Source organism: Podarcis pityusensis (genome assembly GCF_964106645.2).
Source record: "Podarcis pityusensis genome assembly, chromosome: 1".
Classification (NCBI taxonomy): Eukaryota; Metazoa; Chordata; class Lepidosauria; order Squamata; family Lacertidae; genus Podarcis; species Podarcis pityusensis.
In genome coordinates, this window is record NC_138028.1 from 35,473,664 (window position 1) to 35,491,634 (window position 17,971).

Sequence of the window (17,971 nt, forward strand, 5' to 3'; positions counted from 1 at the left end):
ACCCCTGAACTAGAGGAGCTTTGGGTAAGATCATCTCTTGTGGTATTGACATTACCAGTTAAAGTTCTAATCAGTGAAACAGCGGCTTCAATAATTATTATAACAATAACCACAGCCACAACCTCAAGAAAGGCAATATTTTCCAAGATCAAAACGCCGTCAGGTCAAAGCAGCTTATCTAATCTGTTAAGTGATGAGAATGAAGCCCACAGCTTATGTTGCCTTCCTCCGCAAGGATATGTAGTCTTGCAAGTTGGGGGGGGGGGGAAAGCGAAGTGACGTTTCAGACGTCTCAGTTCTCTCAACATTGATACACACATAAAAGTACCTTGTGGGAATTCCAGTGGTCATACACACAGAGTATAAGCAGGGAAGGGAGAAATACGATAACATATTTTGTACAGCTTTTCCTGCCTGTAACATACACTTCTATTTAGGGAGGAATGCAACAGATAAAATGGCTTAGAGTGTTATTGCTATGCTAGTCGCAGGTAATGGGGGAAACTGAGGACACTTTATGATAATATTTTATGATACTGCTGTTTGTTTTACGGTTATATTTGTTTTTAGTTTTTATTGTGATTTATATTTTTTATGTCTAAGCCACCTAGAGTTTGATTGTATCATAGAAAGGCAGAATGTAAATCCAAATAAATAAAGCACATGAGCTTTTTACGCCACTGCAAGACACACAGAGTCCATGCTCAGCTAACATTATTCAGCTGATAGCCGATCATGAACCATGAATTCTGCGCAGGTGTAGAGACCATTTTCTTGCTCTTTTGGCACAATGCTAAAAGCAAGCGCCAAGGCAGGAGCATTACAAATATGTGCAAAGGACCTCAGCCCTATTTGTTTATTTGGTATCTGTAGGTTTCAACAAATGATTTGGTGCTGTAGAATGTGTGGCCTAGACTTGTACCTGGAAATCAATATGCACACTGGCCTCTTCCAGTTGACACAACATCAGTCTGAAAGGGGTCTATGTGCTTTTTAATGTCCGAAAGTCCCAAACACCTGTCAGCTAGGTTGTAACTAGAGGTAGGGCTAGCCTAGGCATTACAGAGAACCCTTTCAAGTGTTGTGGAACCCACAGGCATGTAATACATTAGTGGTGGGGAACACGTTCTGCTTGACAGGCCAGACCCTTACCTTCTGACCTCTAGAGGGCCAAATCTGACATCTGGACAGGGCTACCCAGCTGTCAATCACCTGATGTGTGGTGATGCTACACTTTGAAGTCCCAGCTGTTGGGACTTCAAAGCACAGTGCTGGGTAGTTTGAAAGCCCTTTTGCAAGCAGCCTGGAAGTTTAAAGAGCAACACGGGGCTGTTTGAAAAGGGGCTGGGAACTGGTACATGCAACCAAAGTGATCAGGATTTAGTCTCCATTCACCAAGTGCACCAAAGCTGCATCCTATTGCTTTGGCTATGTGCGTCTGTTCCCAGAAAGGAACAGGTGTGTGTAGCCATACTGAACAGGACCGAACCTCCCTCTGCATCGTGCTCAGTTTGGCTGCATTGGCCCCAGCAGGAGAACTGGTGTACACAGCCAAAACAGAATCAAACCCTGCTCCCCATTGCCCACCAGCTGATGTCACCTCTCATCAGAATGATGTCAGTTGATTGGCAGGTAAGTGTTGTTTTTAAAATAGCCTTACAGTCCTGATTTGACCCACTGTTGGGTGAAGGTTGGCCCATGGGCTCGAGGATCCTCACCCCTGGAATACATGAATAGGGCTGTAGATGACTCAGTTTCTTGAACCAAGTGTCAGAAAGCATATCTGCCACCAGAAATATTAGTTCAATAAGAAGGTATCACTTTTCCTACTTTGTTTTTCTGAGAAAATGAAATATCTTTGAAAACCGATGTGATAAATTACATCTGATGTGTGGTTTTTCTTCTTCATTGCTGAAAATGACATGTTGTGGAGAGGGTCAGACAAATTCATCCTATTACTCAAAAAAGGATTTTGGAGGTTTTTGGTGTGTGTGTGTGTTTGTTTTTTTAGCAAGAAGCACTGATAGCAGTTAACCCATTTTCTTTTTTCTAGTTTACCTTCAACAGCCCAGAGATGGGGGTTGGGAACATGGGACACGTTTTTCTGCTACTGAAATAAGAATACACTTTAAAACCACACAAGAAGCCCTGCTGGAATAGCCATCCATTAGAGCATCCTCTTGTTTGTTTGAGGGAATTAGACCAATAAAATATGGTGAGTTTCCAATGTCCCTTCTTGGGCAAAGCACTTGAGTGGCTGAACATGAACCAGATCCAGGTGTTCATGGAGAAAACCGAATTTCTAGATCCATTTCAATCAGGGTTAAGGCCCTGTTTTGGCACAGAAACTGCTTTGGTCGCCCTACATGATTACTTCTGTCAGGAGAGAGACAGGGGATATGTTTCCCTGTTACTTCTCCTCGACCTCTCTGTGACTTTTGATTTCCATTGACCATGATATGCTACTGGAGCGGCTGTCCAAGTTAGGGGTGGGTGGCCCCACTTTGCAGTGCTTTCAGTCCCACTTGGGTGGTTGCTTGGGGAGCGTTCTTTAGCCCTGTGTAGTGGTCAGGTTGCTCACTGGGACAAGGCAGCTTGAACATCAATCCTGGCCCAACTGTACTGGCTGCCAATTATTTTCTGGACCCAATTCAAAACACTGGTTTTTACCTATAAAGCTTTAAATGGCTCAGGATTGCAATACCTCAAGGACCGCCTTTCCTTCTTTGAACTGACCCAGATTTTGTGATCACATCCCCTGTGACTTTCTTTGTGTCTCCTCTGCAAAAGGTCCAGAGGGTGGCAACATATGAATGGGCCTTTTTTGCAGTGGGTCCCTGCTTGTGGCATGCTCTCCTCAGGGACACTCACTTAGTGCCTTTATTACATATCTTAAGGCACTAGGCAAAAACAGGCTGATCCAGCGTATTTCCTGTCTTTTCAACTCACTCATCCATTCTTACTTTTGTTTATCACTCACAGATGTCCACACTTAGGCTTAGATTTCTGGATTCAGCACGGCACCAGTCACTATGGCTGAGGGAGGATGTGAGGAGTGGCCAAAGGTCTTAGATAATTTATTTTTATGACAAATCATGGCCAGCGTTCGCCTGTTATGGAATACTATTTGATGCAAGTATGTACTGTGTTTATGTTAGAAAAGCTAACACCATTTAACAGTGTATTTGTTAGCATTTCTGAATTTAAAAAAAATTATTTTATTTTTTGCAAAAAGAGATATTCAAATCTGTCCTAGAGAAATGTGCTTTTAACTTGCAGCACACCCTTTTCAATCAGCATTAGAAGCTGAAGTCATATTTTACAAAAAGCTGAAGGCTGCAATTTTTGCCATTTAGGCTAAAAGTTTATTAGCAAACCATAATCACTATCCTGATTGCAATTAAAAAGGCTCCCAAATGGGTCAACATGCTTAAGTGCGATATGCAATCATTTAGATTTTAACATGATGGTTATTACTTATTACCAGGATGCACAATGAGATATTGATTACTTTTAACCTTTAGATCTAAGGATTCAAGAAAGGTCAAGGCAGTAGAGTAGTCTACCTTTCCTGTCTAGTAAACTTATGGCCTTTAACAGAATTCTAATGATTCTAGTTGGCAAGGCAGATCTGAAATTAGTTTATTCTCTTGGCAGACAGAAATTATGACATATTTTTTAAAAAGTCTGCGCGGAGAGCATATTTTGTACTTTCTGTTACAAGCCAAGTCATAGAATCATAGAATATTGAAGTTGGAAGGGGTCCCTAGGGTCATCTAGTCCAACCCCCTGCAATGCAGGAATCTCAGCTAAAGCATCCATGACAGATGGCCATCCAACCTCTGTTTAAAAACCTCCAAGGAAGGAGAGTCCACCACCTCTCGTGGGAGCTGTCCTCAGAGCTGCTGAGAGCATATAGAGGCTATGTCATTAATTTTACCTTCTGTTAGTGTTAACTGTTTTAAACCCATGCTTAGTCAACAGAATAGAGTGTGGGGAACACTTATTTGTAACATTTTATTTTTTTTGCAGCTATATAGTTTACTCCAGAGATGAAGAACCTGTGGTTCTCCAAATGCTGCTGCATATAACTGCCACCATCCCAGATCATTGGTCATGCTGGTTGGGGCTGATGGGAGTTGGAATCCAGCAACATCCGGAGTGCCACAGGTTCCCAGTTCTGCTTCATACACAGATATTAGCCCTGTTCAGGCACCCAAATTCTATGTACTGCATTCATGTGAAGGGAGTGACTGCTGGGATGAACCTGCTAGGTCTGTCCCCTTTGAAATTGTCCTCCATCAGCTGATGGGTAATTGTGGAGATCAGGAAGCCTCCTGTACTTGTGAGTGCTCCCCACAGGGGTGTAGCATGGGGGTGCCAGGGGGCTGTGGCCCTGGGCATGCAATTTTTGAGGGGGCACAAACCAGGTGCCCCCCACAGGTGCCCCCAGCCCATTGCTGTTCTCTGCTCGCCAAGAACCACACTGGCTGGTTGGGCTCCCCACTGTGTGGGTGGGCAGGCAACTCAGTGTGGCCCCACTTTGCTCTGGTGGGGAGTATAGCACCACAGTGTTGAACCATGCCTTCCCCAGGTGCCAGTAATCAACGCTATGCCACTGGCTCCCCACATGGTTGTTCTAAAATGCAGAGAGATTCCACCAGCACAGGAGGCTCCCCAGCTCACCCAGTCACTCAGCTGGTATTCATGAAGGGTGAGTTAGTGCTCTCATTTCTGAAGCCTCCGACCCATGAAATTACAGCACACAGAAGCATAAGAAAACACAGAGATGACTATAGTGGGCTCTCAAATGCACAAAAGCATGCACAGTTTATGTTGCAATCTTTACCCACTTACCTGGAAGTTAGCCCCATTGAACTCAGTGGGACTTACTTCTCAGGAGGCTGCATAGGATTGCACAGGAGATGAATCAAGCATAAGAACCAAATATTTTGGATGTACACCGAAGGCACAAACCTTCAACGATTTTAACCATTTCATGCAGCGTTTGCTACACACTTTGTAATCTGGGATGGCGACTAACCCTGTACTTACACTTTGCCCTCCATCCCTACAATTAGAATAAATAATCTAGTCAAACAAATCTGTCGTATGTACAAGATAAAATAATGTGCCCGATGCTAGTTGAGCTACTGGTATTTCCGCTTTCGTTCGCTTCACTAACATTTGGGATGGCTTCTTGCCCTCAGATCCACAAACCGAACAGAGCTCACACTTCAACTTCAGAAGAATTATGGGCAAGAGAAACATATAACTGTTGTGTTACATTAATTTGCAGAACACTTGGCATTATCACTGCCAAGTAGTCAAATTGTTCCAGGTTGTTCCGGAAGGTTGTTATTAATAGCATGTTTTCTGAGGAAAGTTCTGTCTACTTTTGGAACTGCATTTCTGTTGCCAAGGAAACTCCTCTAAGCACAGCATTCTAGGAGCACACTACTGCTTTTGTTTGGCAGGATCCTATTCATATCATCTAAGTAAGCACTTTACACACACTTCAGCCTGCAGTTTCAAACCTTTAAGTATATTATAGCTGACGGTTTCCCTCTCCCCTTTGCACAGACTTTGCGTCCCCCACCACCCTCCTTTTACTTTCCCTAAATTATTTTAACAACGAAGAGCCCGGTACTACTCCCTCCCCTAAGCGCGTTTTCATTAATATGAATTATAGCTTCATAGCTTACAACATTAGTCTTTTAAGTGTTAATTATCTTTTCACTCAGAAATTAATGTAGTCATTTCCTCCTGATTCCAGCCTACACTGTTGTTATTGGAGTTCGGAGCAAAACATGTCACTGAATCCTGAGCCAGGATTCTTCTTGTCGTTGTTGTTGTGATTAATCCTGGTCACATGGACTATCTCTGCCAAAAGGAGATCACTGAAGAAAGGTGACAAAGACAGTGATTTCCTGACAGCAAAGAGTAAGACAGGGCTGTCTAGAAGTGATGCAAATGAGGGAAACTTTCACCATGGTTTGTTTGATCCACGAGGCCGCAGCTCTGCACAGAGCCAGAGCGAAAAGCTCATGGAGCACCAGCACACCCAGAGGAGGAAATGAATGGCATCTTCAGAAGTAAAGCAGTGCCATTTCTGTCAACAATTTACCCATGAAAATATAGCCACTCTTATTTCCTCACAAATGATCACCACTGTTAAGCCCTACCCACCAACTTACTATCCTGCTACTGAAAGCTCTGCTTTGAATGAATCATTTAACTCTGCAATGGTCTATGCTGTACTGATTAGTAAAGTTTGTGTTTGGTTAAAGATATACAATAAATAGACACCTTAGAAATGATTTTAAGGATGGTGGTGGCAGTTTAAGATGGTACGACTGCAATTAATGTTGCCTAACTCCAGGCTCATTTGTTTTTACATTATTATTTTTTTAATGGGGAAATAATAAAGTTATAAGCTAATACACTGCATATTGTTGTGTGCTTCTGACAGTTTCCAAAAGAAATGCAAGAAACACACATAATCTGATGCATGTTTACTCTGTTTACCTATGAGATTCCTCAAGGGAAATGGTTCTTAGGGAAAGCAGAATTGCAGGAATTAAGAGCATTTCGTTACACAGAGCTCAATTTTTCAAAAAGCAACAGATGTATTTTTGGGTTTTTGTTTTTTAAAAAACATGTTCCCTCTTTGGAAATCACTATCATTAGAGGCAGGGATGGAGAGAAGAAACCGCTTTCCCCCTTACTCACCAACACCAGCTGCAACTCTTAGCTTTTACAACATAAACCACTCAGGCACCTATATAGAGCCTTCAAACCACAATCCCCCTCCCCACCCTTAAAGAATTCTGGGCACCGTAGGTTGTTAATGCTTGCTGGGAATTGTAACTCTGCTGCGGATAAACTACAGTGCCCAGAATTCTTTGAGCAGGGAAAATGTGCTCTGAATATGCTTTAAAGATGTAGTGTTCACACAGTTTGTGAAGAAGGCTGGTGGGCAGGTTTATGTGGGAGCAGGCACTCCTTCGGATATGTGGGTCTCAAACTGTATAGTGCTTTAAAGTCTTCAAAAATATTTTCCCTGATCTAAATCTCTCTTCCCGACTGTCTCCCCCAGCTGCTATTAGTCCCACCTAGGATAAATGGAGGTTCCTGTCCCCCCACCCACCTCCAACTTTCCTTAGGAAGCATTCACTTCTGATGAACATTTGAATGCCATTTAGTCAAGTGTACTACCCCCTCTTTGATTGGACAGCCTCGTATTTAAGCTTTCCTGTTGCTAAATCAACACATTTACTCACAAATCATTACGCCAGGATCAGTATTTCTTGTACCCGCCATGGCACACACATCCTTGTTGAAGATTTAATCAGGGCACATTTTATGCAGTATGTATTTCAAGCACCTTAAATGCTTTTATAATCAACCCTCCAAATGTCAAAGGAGATGCCAACATTTTTATATTTGTAAAGAAATGTTTGGTTAATTTTACTCCCTACATGCTAACAATTTTAACAATCATATCTTACTCAATTTAATGGGGTTTTAATCTAACGCACAATTAATCTTCTGGGGAAAATGTAAGGAATTATCATTAACTTTCTCTGTCTAGTACATTCATTTCTAATCTCCACAGTTCCAATAAACCCTGATTTGCTTAATTTTTGAACACTCCAGGAAGAAATCTTGCATCAATACAGAGGTTTCTATTAAAGGATTAATGAGAGGAGTTTAGACACTTGGGCCAGATCCTATAAATCCTATGTAGGATAATTATCTGTGGATCTTTAAAGAATGCTTGAGAGATCAGGTCCAGGTATTATAATGACAAAAAGAGGATGAAGCCACAATGAACCAGGCAGAAACTTAAGGGGGTCCTTGGCATGGTACCACTGATGTCCCTTCAAACTCACATACCCCAATATCCCATGCAGTATTTTGTTTTTCTGCTGCCACCAGTGTCATGGCAGTGGCAGCAACACCACACACCACTATGTGAGCGCCTGGCAGAAAGGGCAGTGAGTGGCAGCCCAGGTAAGTCTGGCTGGGAAGGGTCTTTCTGAGTCTCCTGAGCCCCTTGGCCAATGCTTGACCTGGTTGACAGCTGGTGCCAAGCCTGACCAAGCATACTCAAAAGATCTAGATCTTTTCTAAAGTAACTTACTTTAGAACTTACTATTCCTAAAGTAACTTAAAAGTAGGATAGCTAGAGTGAGGATAACTATGCAACAGGGGGTAGAGTTTAAGACTGAAGACAGACACGTTTCTTACATTAATATTTCACGCTTCTTTCCATCATGGAACCTGAGCAGACCTACTTATAGTTCCTAAGTGGTCTCCCATCCAGGCACTGCCCAGACCTACTAGCTTCAGCAAGATAGTGGTCTCTTGTGCCTTCAGAAAAAGAGTATGCTCACAGCATGGTATATGTGCTGACAGCTCCCTTGTATTAGCAGCATCAGGCCATAATATTGAATGATGAAATGTTATTCTTGCCTCTCCTACCTTGCCCACCCACCCAATTGCTATTAATGCAAGCTCCTCCTCCTCTGCCAGCAAGCAAAAAGTGTCCAGAATCCAGGTGCCTGGGAGGGAGGCTGAATGACCTCCCTCTGCCTCCGCCGCCGGCTGCAGGGAGCTTTTGTTTCCTAGGCTGAGGAGGAGATGGTGGTAGCAGTATTGATCAGGCAGCTGAGCAAGTAGGGAGGGTCAAGAATTACATATCAGCATTCAGTTCACCGGCACGCAAGAGAAAGACATCAATATAAAAAGAAGGTTGACGGAGTATTGACAGCCCTGTGGCTCACTTTCCATACTACGTCAGCCTTTAGCCTAATATCGTATAAACTGAGATTTCAAAATGATTGCAGGTTTGTTTGGAGGCAGAAGGAGGAGAATTCTTCTTTGATATAAGATTACATTAAAGGCTTGAACCAACTGAGAACAAAAAACTACAGCTCTGCTCTATGTCAATTTTACCAAGGCCTCCTATCGTCATCTATCAGGATAAAATCAGGGGAAGAAAGGCTTGGCTTGAATCGGTATGGAATTAGAGAAAAACATCACTGGGGATACATGCTGAACTGTGAATATACAGATAATTTTCTCATACCTAGTTCTGGCATCGCTATATTGTTATTATGCATTTAATGTATGCTCTTGCCTTGCAATGTACTTGTTTTATTATAGATCTTTCCCACTTATAGACTCCTTAGAGGCAAAGATTACTGCTGCCAATAGTGAAAACACAGCAGGTAACCTGGCAGAGGAGGTTTGCTGAGCTAGCTCAGCGGTGCAATTATTTATCAATTCAATAACTAGGAGGAAGATTCTGTAGATTTAAGAAATCTACCCCTAGAAAAGAGAAAGTGCAATGAACTGGCGTCTGTACAGTATAGTTGTTAGTGGAGCAACATGAATTAAAGCAAGAGAGAAACGGGATTCCATCTTCCCATAATTTATTTCCTGTAGTTTCTGCACGAGGAACGACCAAATTCAACAGCTCAACATTCAGTTGATATGGTTCAACACTATGGCACTATACTGTCAATAATATATGCATTCTACACACAATCTGTAAATGGAAACTCAAATTCTGCCTACTCAAATGAGCCCTCATGTGGTGGCAGCTAGCATATACCACATCACTAGAAAGGCTTCTGAAGGAAGAGTCTTTCCATTGTGATATATACCGGCCATCACTACATAGGGATGCCTGTACCAGAAGCATTCACCATGAGACACAGACACAATAACATCATACTGTGGTGCCTTTATCACTATTTTACCAAAGAATGTGTGAAATGACCTTAGAAATTTATTCAGGTATCACCACATGTTCCTGGGAACTTGTTGAAACCGTTTAAAAACCTTAGGAACATAGGAAGCTGCCTTATACTGAGTCAGACCAGTGGTCCATTGTCCTCAGTATTGTCTGCACTGACTGACAGCAGCCAGTTTCAGACAGAAGTGTCTCCCAACTGAAGCTCTAGAGGCCTCAGGTTAGATCTGAGACAGGCATGCAAAGCAGATGCTTTATCACTGAGTTACGGTCATTCCTGAGGGAAACTGCTAATATTAGAAAACTTTTAAAAAACAGGTTGTTATTGTTTTTTGCACCATTGCTTCTTCAAATGCTAGTTGGAAGTCTTGTTTTATTCGGGGGGAAATGTTTCTAGGGCCAAATGAAACCTGGGTGAAGAATTGCTTTCGCCTGGCTCACACATTTTAATTTCCACCACTTCGTTTACTCACAGGAGATAACTACAGCATGGTGTAGTGGTTAAGAGCGGTGGACTTGTAATCTGGTGAACCGGGTTCGCTTCCCCACTCCTCCACATGCAGCTGCTGGGTGACCTTGGGCTAGTCACATTTCTCTGAAGTCTCTCAGCCTCACTCACCTCACAGAGTGTTTGTTGTGGGGGAGGAAGTGAAAGGAGATTGCTAGCCGCTTTGAGACTCCTTCGGGTAGTGATAAAGCGGGATATCAAATCCAAACTCTTCTTCTTAAATGAACAGTGGGCCCAAAGCTTACATATCTCAGGGCCCTTGCAGACATTATTTTCATTGCGCATTCATGATGGTTTGCTTTCATGATGCTGTTAAGGTGGTCATATGCAATCCAAAGGCAATTTGAGGGTGGATTGTTAGCAGGCAAAGAAACTTACCAGAGAGGGAAAGGATTAAGCACAATCACACACTGCTCTTCTGCAGCTGATTGCAGCCTTAGCAGCTGTACTGCATTCTGGGGTGGGGAGTTTATTGGGCTAACTGGTATGTCAGGTAAACTGGTCTGCATTCAGAATTTGTGGGAAACCGCTTAACGAAGTTGCCTCTATGAAACGTAATGACCACAGCTTTGTTTCTTTCTCATGTTTCACGTTAAACTCCATGTCAGCTTCCCCATTTGTATAATGGAACAAGAAGAGCAGCTATTAAAGGTTACAAAATATACACACAGGTCAGAACAACGCAAACATGGGAATCCTATTATACAGTAAGTGTAACCACTTACAGCCTTATCTTAGATATAGCTGCTGTGGATGGTTGAAGCTTGTTGGTGTGGCACTTGAAGAATGCATACAGCCGTACCTCGGGTTACAGATGCTACAGGTTACAGACGCTTCAGGTTACAGACTCTGCTAACCAAGAAATAGTACCTCGGGTTAAGAACTTTGCTTCGGGATAAGAACAGAAATTGTGCTGTGGCAGTGCGGCGGCAGCGGGAGGCCCCATTAGCTAAAATGGTACCTCAGGTTAAGAACAGACCTCCAGAACGAATTAAGTTCTTAACCCGAGGTACCACTCTATGTCTATCTTATCATGCTTTCTTTTTTCTCAATTGCCTCCTTTTGTAGAGGGTTTGGAAACAATCTGTATTCTACAAAAAGCAATGGTGTAATATATAGTGCTCAACACTATATACAGTGGTACCTCAGGTTAAGATTTTACAACTGTAATGTAAAACATACAGAAGGTTAAAACTGCCATAAAATAGACTAAAACAAATTAAACACCTACAAACTTTAGAAACATTTGGGCAGGCTCGCCTGAATAAGAAAGTCTTCAGCAGGTGTCGAAAGGAATACCAGTATGATGAATCCTGCTATGATGTCCTGTGTCAGTAAAGCAATACTCTTTATGGGCGATCAAATGTACTCATTTGCTCAGTCAATGGTTTCTCAAATCAGACTAAGTGAATAAGCTTTCCTTGGAATTTACTAATGTAGAGAGTGAAATGCTTGTGCATGGATTTTTAATTTCCCCCCGCTGTATAAAAAGTCCACAGAGGAACTGGCACATCTAAACTGGCTTTCCAAATTACCTGAATGTACAAGTAATTAAGTATTCTGTATAGGAAGTTCTTACAGAAACTACAAAGGATTAAATCATGGAATCTTAGAGATGGACGGGGTCCCAAGGTTCATCTAGTCCAACCCCCTGCAATGCAGGAATCTCAGCTAAAGCATCCATGACAGAAGGCCATACAACCTCTGTTTAAAAACCTCCAAGGAAGGAGAATCGGAATCTCCTTTCTGGCAGCTTGAAGCCATTTCACAGTTTTAAAAGCCTACCTTCCAGAGCAGGAGAAAGCAAGCATTCTCCTGTGACAGCCCTTAAGATATTTGAAGATGGCTATCATATTTCCTCTCAGCCTCCTCTTTTCCAGGCTAGACATATCCAGCTCCTTCAAGTGCTCCTCATAAGGCTTAGTTTCCAGACCCTTGATCATCTTGGTTGCCCTCCTCTGCACACGTTCCAGCTTGTCAACATCCTTCTTAAATTGTGGTGCCCAGAACTGGACACAGTATTCCAAGTGTGGTCTGACTAAGGCAGAATAGAGTGATACTATAACTTCCCTTGATCTGGACACTATACTTCTGTGATCACAGCCTAGAATAGCATTACCTTTTTTTGCTGGTACATCACACTGTTGTGTGGCTTGTGGTTTTTTATTTTAAAAAACACTCACGTTTCATTAAATTATATATACAAAAATAAATAGAGAAGAAAGAAAACAACTTCTATTTGACCTTGAGTGTGCCATTTCTTGCATAAGAAATAAAAAAAGGCTAGAGGGTAGTTGTTCCTTGTCGTTATACTGTTGCTGATTCTGTTGTTAGTTATTAATTTTATTTTTTATGATTCACAATCTGCTCTTTGAGATATGCCATATGCTCAAAGCAATTCAAGGATGACAACTGTCAAAATTAGTCCAATAAAAATTGCCTAAATGAGGAAGATTTACTACATCCTGATATGTCTGTAGAAAGCCCCTCCTCCACTCCCAAAATGCTTCTCCCCCCCATCTCCACATCACATACAAAAGTCCAGAATTAGAGTTGAAAGTGAAATTATTGCTTTTGAAGAAGTTATCTTAATTTTTTTTTGTTAAGCAAAAGTTATCAGAAACAGAAAACAGCTCTTTCCCCCCTTTCTCTTTCTTTGTAAGGCACAAGGGGTTGTATCCTACTCAGAGTAGACCCATTGAAATTAATGGCACAAGTTAACTATGTCCATTCACTTCAGTGGGGCTACTCAAAGGTATGGCTAACATTGGCTGCAACCCAAGATTTGCAACCAATGCACAAGTTTACCATTACCGTACTTAATTCATTAAAGGCACATTGTATTAATAAAATAATATTTGTGTTATGCAAAGTAAATGGGAAAAATCCTATATCCTGAAACAATAAACTAAATCAAGGCACCCCCCAACCCTCGCCTTTACTAACATGGCATGAAAGGTAGATAAAACCAGACGAACGCTCCAATCAAAACACATTTTCTAAATGCTACTATCATCCCCCCTCTTCATTTTGTTTCAGTCTACTTATGAATGCAGTTTCATCTATTTCTATTCACACCAAAGACAAATCTTTGTCCTCCCATAGAATTGCACCAAATGGAATGTGATAAAGGGAACTTTCTCACAATTATGATGTTGGTGCAGGCTGTCAGCACAGAGGGGATGGAAATGAGGTTGGGGACAGGGAAGGGAATTCTAATAGACACCATGATATATACAATGAACGCAGGGCTATCCTGTGAGAGAAAGACTTGTCAAACTAATCAGATCTTCTATAGCTAGGTAAAGGCAGTAACGGAAGCGCTAACCTTGTAAAGATGCAGCTGCTGCTCCTCTGACATCATCAGGTCATGGCTGTCTATCACTATGGATTCCATGTCAATCAGCCAATCCCAGAGCTCCTGGTATTCTGAATCAAAGTCCAAAAGGCTGCAGATAAGGAATAAAATGTATTATGCATACTAGGGTATAGCTGTTAAGACCTTGTATTAGAATATAAGATATTCTCAAAAACGCATGATATCCCTAGCTCTGTTGCGGAAGAGATTCTTTATTTCAACAGGATAAATGAGAATTCAACTCCAGTATAAGCCATGACCTAAATCTCAGCAAACGATACAGATTCTGTCAACAACAGCAGACATATTTCTCTTCCTTCAAAAACTTTAAAAGAAATGGGAATTACATACAGGGCTGCTTAATGGTTTTTAAAGTGCTAACATATTTAGCAAACTTCTCCGCGATGAGCATTATGTGCTATTATTTGCACCAAAAACACTACTTTCACAGAAAAAAATGACTCAATCCATTTAGCCATTCCTCTGCTGTCTATCTGCCTATCTCTGCAAATATATATCCTACGTTTATTTTCATGCATGAGTAGCTAGCATTTCAACATAACACTTTAAGATAGGCTTGAGTGAATATGGTAAGCCAGTGAGAACCAAGGCCAGATACAGTATTAGACAGGTGTTCCCTACAGACATGTTAGAAACAAAGGTAAGGACAGGAAGTCAAAACAATGAATCCTTGAATAGCCAGCAATCATTAAAATTCAAAGGAGGATCACAACGGTTTCCAAGAAAATAAATCATTAGAATAAGGAGCTTAAAAGGATTAATGTTATTCTCTATTGAAAGCCTAGTGAATAAGTAAAACACTGTGATACAAAAAAAAAAGAAAAGAAAAAAGAAAAAAGTAACAGAAGGTGCACACGAAAAAACTGCAGAAATGTCTGAAGAGTGACTCTTAAAAAGAAAGAAAAAATCATTTAGACTTGCTAAACTGCTGTCACTCTCCAAACCCTTACCTTTGGCTTTGAAGAACAATTATGAATCTAAGGACCATATGATAGTGTGTAGCATTATTGCTTACCAAAACTAATTATGGTAACTTAGTATATTTAGATTTAAATTATGTTATTTGCAGCCCACAGGGGAATCAGTGTATCCTGCAAGCAAAGCAATATTAATACTTGGGATATAAATATTTGGTGCCATCAATTGATGCTAAACCAGATTAAAACAAAGTCAGCACTCATATAACGCTTCTATTATGATCACACTTAGGGTTAGTTCTGCAATAATGATTGAAGCTATGGGATCATTTGTGATTCAACTCCCGTGCATATACAGTAAAATCTATTTTGGAATGCATCACAGTAATCCAAACAACTAGTTTAAGGTTGAACCCAGATACTGGATTCTTGGTCCATCCGGGTCACAGGATTGCCCTTGAACAAGCTAGATCGGAGAGACATTGCAAAATAGCAAATCATAGAATTGTAGAATTGGAAGGGACTCTGATAATCATCTAGTCCCCTGCATTGCCGAAATCTCAACTAGAGAATCCATGGCCAACTGATGGCCATCCAACCTCTGCTTAAAAACCTCCAAGGAAGGAGAGTCCACCGCCTTCCAAGGGAGTCTCTTGCACTGTCAAACAGCTGTTATTTTCAGAAAGCTCTTCCTGATGTTTAGTTGGAGTATCCTCTTACGTACAAAGGTAAGAATCACACCTGCTACCCCACCCACTTTTGCCATCCACCACTAGCACACCCCCTCCCCGAAAATTGTCCACAGGACTATTCTCCTATAGAGCACAGCAGCATCTAAGACCAATCAATAAGATGGCAGCAAAAGAGCCCTATTGGCCAAGCTCATAAAGTCATGGCATTCTCAATAGCAGACCCACCGTTGTGAAACTCCGCCACTCCTTACAAGCAGTTTAAGCATGATGAGATCAGTAGGTGATTGTCAAATGGGATGTGAAAAGCTAAATCCAAAGCAAATTGAAATGCAGACTTAAAATGATCAATGTCAGGGGTGCAACTCAGTGAAAGAGCAGATGTGTTGGCACCTCCAGGTAGGGCTGGGAAAGACCCCATCTCAAATCTGGGTGATCCACTGCCAATCAGTGTAGACATTGCTGAACTAGATGTGCCAATATTCAGACATGGTATAAATTCCTGTGTTCCGAAAACTTCCTGTGTTCCGAAAACAATAACTGCAACCATACAAACTGTGAAGCCAACGAATGTGGTTTAAGTTTATTTAGTTCCACCAGCCGGATTGCAGGATTGAGTTGTAAGGAATGTATTTTAATTTGGTGGACAGGTAATCATAAATGCAGAGTTGCACACCTAATCCTCTGAATGCAAACATATTTCTTAAGGTGTGGACATTAATTCACTGTATAAAATGAAAATTCATGAGAGTCTTTCTCATGAGAAAATCATCTTGTGAGTACCATTAACAAACAAAAAATTAATGTGGAATTATTTTCACCAGCCAATTGTTCAAGTTTAACATTCTGTATAATTTCTAGTATTGTTATTCAGCTTGCATAATTTCTTTGTTAAAGTGCATATCCCATTTAGAAGTACTAAGGAAAGGCTGCATTCCATCAAAAATAATCCATTCATGGACAGGAAAAAAACATCCTTTTCTAGTAATCATCTGCTATATCTTTTTTTTTATATCATCCTTTTTGAAACCTTCATACAGCATCATATAACTAACCAGAATGATAAAATGATCAAAGGTCTTTCAATTCCACAAATTTTGATCTTTCTTCACTTTGGTAAGTTGCCCTGTGCAAAAACTAGATATAAGCTATGCTTATTACCTAAACATTCCTGCAATCAGCTCTTCTTCAAAAAATTGTTATGAAAGAGAGTTGCAAGAAATTAGTTGACTATTAGCCACGTATGGTCTAAACTTCTAGCGATAAATGAAGGCAAAAGCGCATGGTCATATGCATAAGCAGGGGACTTTGGACAAAAATTAGGTAAGAATTTGGGGGAAATGGCTGTTGGTCTTAAGGATGTGTGCCCATTCACGACCACTAGAGGCTTTGATTCAATTCGAATGCATGCTAAGCATGGCTTAGCATGAATGAACAGAGCAAAGGCAGTAGCTACTGTGCTCTTCCCATGATCCTCCTCCTGCCATCCTACCCAGGATGGCACCTAGATTTATGTCTGAACCTGGGCTTGCAGTCTGACTCACTCTAGACGAACTGCAAGCTGTAACCATGTTTTGTTTGTGACTTAATGCTCATGGTTTGTCTGGTGAGACAAACCATGAACTCTAGTTCAGATGTAATGCTAAGCGCTGTGTAGAGCAGCAGCAGCAGCAGCAGCAGCAGCAAGACCAGGGAGGAGCATAGCACAATCTTCACTCTGGGAAACAGCAAACTTGCTTGCTTGCACTAAGCCATGCTTGGAATATTCTGTTCCACCTTAAGAACAGACGTGCGGAATTGTTGTATGTCACATGTCTGTTTACACTCCAGCACAGCTTGCTGGGAACTTCCGTTTGTGTATAGCTTTTGCTTATGCTGCTTGCTTTGGATACGAAGGAGATCAGACATGTTTCCTTTTGTCCTGATGTATGCTGAATAAACTGCTTGTAAATATACTCACACAGCCTCTCCTGCTAATTCTGTTGTGCAGCGTTTCTCTGCTGAGTAGCATGCCCTAACTTCTGAAGCTCGGGTCGCAGATTCATGCACCAAGGATTGGAGATCGCCTGGCACACCGGCCGGTGGGCTGAAGCCAGCTGCGGGCCTGTCAACTGCCCCCGTTTCCTTGGTTGCATGTCAACAAGTGGTGCATGAGGTTTCAAGGGGTCTTGACACTCAACTAGGGTCTGTGTTCCTTTGGGGTAAATGAGGTGTGGTGGAGTCTGTCCGCAGTGTCTTTGAAATATGATTTATTTAAACATATTTACATTGGAAGCTTTCAATGGAGAAAGATTTCACAGTATTCATATCTCAGGAGAAACCCGACCTTCACACTGGTGCAGGACTGGAGTCCAAAGAATCTTGCACATTATCTCTGTGCCTCTGTCCCAGCCTGCCAAGATGGTTCTACCCCTGAAGTACTAGCCCCACCCTCCTCCTTCCCAAAGATCCTTGTGAGGAAAAAAAATCCAAGCCTCGTGTAAAACAACACTTTTTTTCCTGTGGGCACAGCCTGCCCCCTCTCCCTGTTTTTGTACCTCATGGAAGCTGAAATCCTAAACCTTTCTCTTCCCATGGTAACCATGGGAACTCCTCCCTCTGTCCACCAGACAAAAAATGTCTTGCCCTGATGATGGTTTTCATTGACGGGTTAATGACTTGCTTCCAGAACCTTTTGCCATTCTTTCCGACCCCTATCCGGGTGAGGTCTTGGCT

General features: G+C 41.7%; 1 protein-coding gene across 3 annotated transcripts in view; it reads right to left on the minus strand.

The window, feature by feature from the left end:
- The window catches only part of AKAP6 (A-kinase anchoring protein 6), a 241,769-nt gene that overhangs the window by 62,249 nt on the left and 161,549 nt on the right, over positions 1 to 17,971 (minus strand). For all 3 annotated transcript variants that reach the window (XM_080977407.1, XM_080977406.1, XM_080977405.1), the window contains exon 9: positions 13,600 to 13,720. In XM_080977407.1, coding sequence (XP_080833533.1) covers positions 13,600 to 13,720 — 121 coding nt within the window. The remainder of the gene's footprint in view (positions 1 to 13,599; positions 13,721 to 17,971) is intronic.